We start from the raw sequence: 5266 nt of genomic DNA on the forward strand, positions 1-5266 counted from the left end.
TGGTTGCTGATGCAAAGATATTTCTACGTCGCAAGCACTTCAGCTGATTGATGTAGCTTCACTGGAGTTGCACTGATTTCCACCAGCAAAGAGCAGGAGCTCACACAGGCAGCGAGCAGCACACAGCTATCACACAGCATTCCACATCCCTCTGTGTCCCAGCATTACCAACTCCAGAGCTGCTTCTCCAGCACAGGAGATGAGGAATGGGGGAGACCGGAGGTAGCACTGCTCATGCTCCTCCTGTGGCTTTGTTGACCCACAGAGATTTACGAGTTGTGAAGAACAACAGACAGATCCCTCCAGCACATCACAAAACCTTTATTAGTGTTTATCAGTGACACAGATTACAGGAACCAAAGGCAATTAAATAACATTTAACTTTAAACTGACCACAGATTCAAGAGATACAAGTTACACTTGGCAAGGCGAACGTCTCCGTACACTGAGCTGCTTGGGTTAATATTACACTGTGAAAGAGGAATTTCCCTTACAAGATTCTACATATTCAGGATATTATTATTGTGTCTTTCAGACAGTTCCTTTGGCAAGAATTCCCATTTTTTAAGCTTTTATTATATAAAAATATAACCCATTCTCATTATGTACAAACATTACACACTGTACAGGTTAAAAAACACTACAAAAATGGCAGGCCATGGGCAAACCAAATGCAAAAAAAAAAAACCAACAATGTAGAAAAAGAGGAAAAAAATTAAATACTGCACATTTCATAAAAATTACATGAACTACAAACAAATTTTTGTTGTTGTTTGCAAATACCAAACAGTACCGATTGGAAATCTTTTCCAACACCTTCATGTTTTAAGGCACATCTTGCATATTTACACATACAACACTGGGTCTGGTCAATAACTTAAAGGCTCCCAGGAGCGACCGAGTCGCGTGCGTGTGGGGACGTGTGGATGGGGCCATGGGGGGAGGGGGGGGGGAAGAGGGTTATGGTTTCTCGGTGGCATCAGTCTGGGGGCCCAGGAATCTGGTTGAGGGGGCCGGGTAGAGGGGCACCCCGATCTCCTGGAGGTCAGGGAGCCGTGCGGGACGTGGTGGGGACAGCAGCGTGATCGTCCGGTCAAAGTCCCTGTGCAACACCTTCTCATAGACGCTCTGCAGCCCCACCGTCTTCGGCAGCTGGGCCTGGTAAAAGTTGTCCCTGCGGAGAGGGTCCCGGGGCAAGGATGTGCTTTTGCAGAAGGTAGAGAGGGGAGCCGGGGGGTGGGGAGAGGGGTGCGGGTTGGCTCGGCCACAGGAGGGGCTCCAGCAGCGGTCCGAGTGGCCCAGAATCTTGCACTCAGCTGTACAAGCCCACAGACCTAGAGAGGGAAGGAGGAACCTGTTGTTGCTGCAGGAACATAGCCACACCACCCGCAGCCTGCAGCTATGCATCACGAGAGGACAGCGCACGGACGACAGCACTGAGAAGCTTTGGGAAGTAGGGTTATGCCATTTCGATCACAGGAGTAAACTAAGGGGAAGGTTTTTGAGGAGAGGGGGTGAAAACACCCACAGTTCTGAAGCAATGCGTTCAGTGCTCAGTGTGGGCAGGAGCCAGCACAGAGCAGCCTGCAGGGAGGAGACCCACGCAGCTCTGGAGGCAAGTATCAGGTTTCCCTGCCCTGTGCGTGATGCCTCCCCCCATGCAGCACCCCGTCCCATTCAGCTGCACAGAGAGATGCATCGTGCTGGGAGCAGGACAGAGCCCTTACCGTTCTGCATGTGCGTGATGAGGTCCTTCTTCAGGGCGTCCCCGCTGATGTCCGAGTCGCTGTCATTGAAATCGCTGTCGCCTTTGCCGCTGTCCTTGCCGCTAAACTTCTCTGCCTCCCGGCCCGAGATGGTATTGAAGGAGTGCCCCTTCCAAATGGCCACGGGCGGAGCGGGTTCTTTGCCGAAGCTCGGAGCGACAGTGAAACCCTGCTGGGGAGGGGGAGGGGGAAGTAGTAAAGGGTCAATTAGCATCAGAACTGCAACCCTGTGATTTACACTCCGCGATCCTCCCCTTCCACCCTCTGCTTTCCAGGATGCCCAGAACCTTACCTCCCCGCCGGCTCCTCTAAGCCTCTTCTGACCCTCGTAGAGGCAAGCGCTGTCACTGCTGCTCTCCGCGGTGGAGATCTCCTCAGCTGCTGGAGAAGGGTCGGGGCCGCTGAAAGAGGTTTTGCTGGGGAAGGTTCGTACCTCGAACATGTTCCCCCTCTGGCTGCTGTCCTCCTGCCGGCCCTTCTCCAGGTGGGAAATGTCGATCTGCTCCTTCAGGGGGCTGTTATTTTTCATCTCGTTCCCTTTCTTGCGCCTGTTGCAGGTGGTGGCAATGGTGATGATGGCCACCAGGAGGAGGGTGCAGCTGCCCGCCAGGACGATGATCACAATCAGAGGGATGTCCCACTGCAAGGCCTTCCCTTGCCAGGAGCTGGGCTTGGCTACCTCCTGGATGCTGGAAGGAGCAGTGGCAGTCACCAGGAAGTTGACAGTGGCAGTTGTGGCCAGAGGGGGCCTTCCGTTATCTGTCACAGTGAGGATGACCTTGAAAAGCTGCCCTAGCTCTTCAGAGAGGTCACCCCTCAGCACAATGTCCCCAGTGCTTGGGTTGATGGCAAAAAGGTCCTGCTGGGGCTCTTCCAGGAAGGCAAAGGAAAGCTCAGCATTGGCCCCGTCATCTGCATCACGAGCTTTGATCTGGGCCACCAGGGCATCGCGGGAGGTCTTGCTGGAGACGCTGACTTCCACCGACCCATTGGTGAGCACTGGGTGGATGATGATTGGAGGGTTGTCGTTCTGGTCCACCATCCTCACCTTGACAAGAGTGCTGCTGGAGAGCTGTGGGGAACCTCCATCAGTGGCCTGGATCCTCAGGTCCAGCTGCTTGAGGATCTCGTAGTTGAACGTTCTGAGGGCATAGATGGCCCCAGTGGCAGGGTCAACTGAGACGTAGGTAGAGATTGGGGCCCCCATAACTTGGGTCTCCAGCAGCCGGTAGGTGACCTTCCCATTGTGGCCAAGATCAGGGTCACGGGCCACCACGGTGGTGATGTAGGCGCCTGGCGGGTTGTTCTCCGGCACCGCCACCTCATAGAGGGGCTTGGCAAAGAGCGGTGCGTTGTCGTTCTCATCGCTCACCCGCACCGTGTACTGGCGGACGGTCTTGAAGGGTGGGGAGCCCAAGTCCTCGGCCACCACGGTGAGATTGTACTCAGGGATGCGCTCACGATCCAGCGCCGCCGTGGTGACGATCATGTAGCTGTCCTCGTAGGCCCGCTGCAGGGCAAAGTGGTCGTGGCCGCGGAGGCTGCAGCGCACCTGCCCATTGGTGCCGGAGTCACGGTCGGAAGCGCTGACAAGGGCCACGAAGCTCTCAGTGGCGGCCGCCTCGCTGACATAGGCCACGCCGGCGGCACTGCCGGCCCCACGCAGGGCACTGATACTGATGCGCGGCGCGTTGTCGTTGACGTCGGTAAGGCGCACCACGACGGTGCAGGTGGCCGCCCTTGGGCTGGCACCACGATCTTGGGCCCTCACGTCCAGCTCGTAGGTGCGGGTGCGCTCGTAGTCCACAGCGGCCTCCAGCGTCAGGCGGCCGGAGCGCGGGTCTAAGCGGAAGAGCCGCCGTGCCTCAGGGGGCACCTGACTGCCGAAGGCATAGACCACCTCTCCGTTGGGGCCCTCGTCGGGATCCTCAGCATCCAGATCAAGCAGCAGCGAGCCGGGCGGTGCATCTTCGGGCAGCTCCACCGTCACCGAGCTCCGGGCAAAAGTGGGGCTGTTGTCGTTGGCATCGAGGACGCGGACGTGCACTGTGGCTGTGCCTGAGCGTGCAGGGCTGCCACCATCCTTGGCCACCAGCTCCAAGGTGTAGGAAGGCTGGCGCTCACGGTCCAGCTCCTGCAGCAGCACCAGATCCGCGCAGCGTGCCCCATCCGCCCGTGTCTGCGCCTCCACTCCGAAGTGGCTGTTGAGGGACACCTGGAAGCTCTGGATGGAGTTGGAACCCACGTCCTCATCCACGGCCACCTCCAGCGGGAGGCGGGTGCCCGGCGCAGCGCTCTCCGACACCTCCAGCGCCATTTGGGCGCGGGGGAAGCGGGGCGCGTTGTCGTTGATGTCGCGCACCTCCAGCTCCACGTGCACCAGGCGGTAGCGCTCCCGCCAGCAGCTCACCACGTCAAAGGCAAGCACGCACTGCGGGGCCTGCCCGCACAGCCTCTCCCGGTCCAGCCCCGCCTCGCCGATGCTCAGCTGTCCGTCCTCCTCCCGCACCCGCACCAGCGAGCTGTTGCTGAACTGCCGCATCAGTCGGAAGCTCATCTCCCCGGGTGCCTTCACCGGCATCTCGTCGGCCAGCGTGCCGATCACCGTGCCCGGCGCGCCTTCCTCGTCGGTGCGGTAGCGCACCGTCTTGCAGTGGGACAGGGCCAGCAGGCAGCCGGCGGCCAGCAGCCGCAGGGGGCTCATGGCACCTGCGCGGGACTCTGAGGGGAAACGCGCTGCGAGGACCGTACGCAGCTCCCGCGCACACACACCCGACACCACCGTCTGCGCCCGTCCGTACCTCCGCGCCGCCTTTAATAGACGGCGGTATGCAAATGAGGCGGCGGTGGAACCAATGGGAAGCGGGCGGCTCCCGACGATCCCCCTCAGCCGGCTCGGGCAGCCGGCGGGAGCGGGGCGCGCGGGGCGCCCGCCTTTGTTTCCCTTAACTCCCGGACCTTGGGGGGGCTTTTTTCTTTCTTTCCTTTTTTTCCCCTCTTCTTCCTCCATTTTTTTCAAACGCTTTTTCTCCCTTTCTTTCCCTCTTTTTTTCCCCTCCTTTTTTTCCCCTTTTTCCCTCCGGGTTTAGGCAAAGGGGAGAGGCGAGGTTCGTGCGTGTGATGCTCGCACCCCGTGGCCGGACAGGGGACGTGCCGAGCCGTGCCCGGCTCATCGCGGTGGGGTTTTTTTTGGGGGGGTGGGTTGGGGGGGGGGGGATGGCAGCATCCCTTCACCCCCGCACCCGCAGCGTCGTGTTCCTCGCGTGAGAGCCTGTGATCAGCGCCGTAAGTCGCCTTTCAGGAGCTGTCCCCGCATGCGTTAGTATGCATGTCACCGCCCGGGTTTCTTAAGCCTGGGGCACTAGCAGGCGAAAGGAAAGAAGAAGAAAAAAAAAAAAAAAAGAAAGGGGAGGAAAAAAAAAAAAAAGTTCCAAATAGGATTTAGCATAAGCTTGAGGAGATTTGGAAAGGTTTCAAAGATCAGGCTGTATCAAAGGCTT

General features: G+C 58.4%; 1 protein-coding gene across 1 annotated transcript; it reads right to left on the minus strand.

The window, feature by feature from the left end:
* Positions 1–326: 326 nt before the first annotated feature.
* On the minus strand, positions 327–4470 carry PCDH8 (protocadherin 8). The gene is made up of 3 exons (XM_065742099.1): positions 2059–4470; positions 1728–1938; positions 327–1334 (listed from the first exon to the last, which is right to left on the minus strand). The coding sequence occupies exons 1-3, from the start codon at positions 4468–4470 to the stop codon at positions 961–963; spliced, it is 2997 nt and encodes a 998-aa protein (XP_065598171.1). The 3' UTR covers positions 327–960.
* Between the last annotated feature and the right edge of the window lie 796 nt (positions 4471–5266).

The sequence above is a fragment of the Cyrtonyx montezumae genome, unplaced genomic scaffold (genome assembly GCF_038088225.1).
Source record: "Cyrtonyx montezumae isolate F1298 unplaced genomic scaffold, pur_monq_1.0 scaffold_3, whole genome shotgun sequence".
In the NCBI taxonomy this organism is placed as follows: domain Eukaryota; kingdom Metazoa; phylum Chordata; class Aves; order Galliformes; family Odontophoridae; genus Cyrtonyx; species Cyrtonyx montezumae.

Bases quoted from the DNA above. Each gene is read 5' to 3' on its own strand.
- PCDH8 (XM_065742099.1), bottom strand. From the start codon at position 4,470: ATGAGCCCCCTGCGGCTGCTGGCCGCCGGCTGCCTGCTGGCCCTGTCC. The intron at 1,939-2,058 runs GTAAGGTTCTGG...CCCCCTCCCCAG, and splicing joins TTAGAGGAGCCGGCGGGGAG to CAGGGTTTCACTGTCGCTCC. The intron at 1,335-1,727 runs GTAAGGGCTCTG...TTCCCTCTCTAG, and splicing joins CATCACGCACATGCAGAACG to GTCTGTGGGCTTGTACAGCT.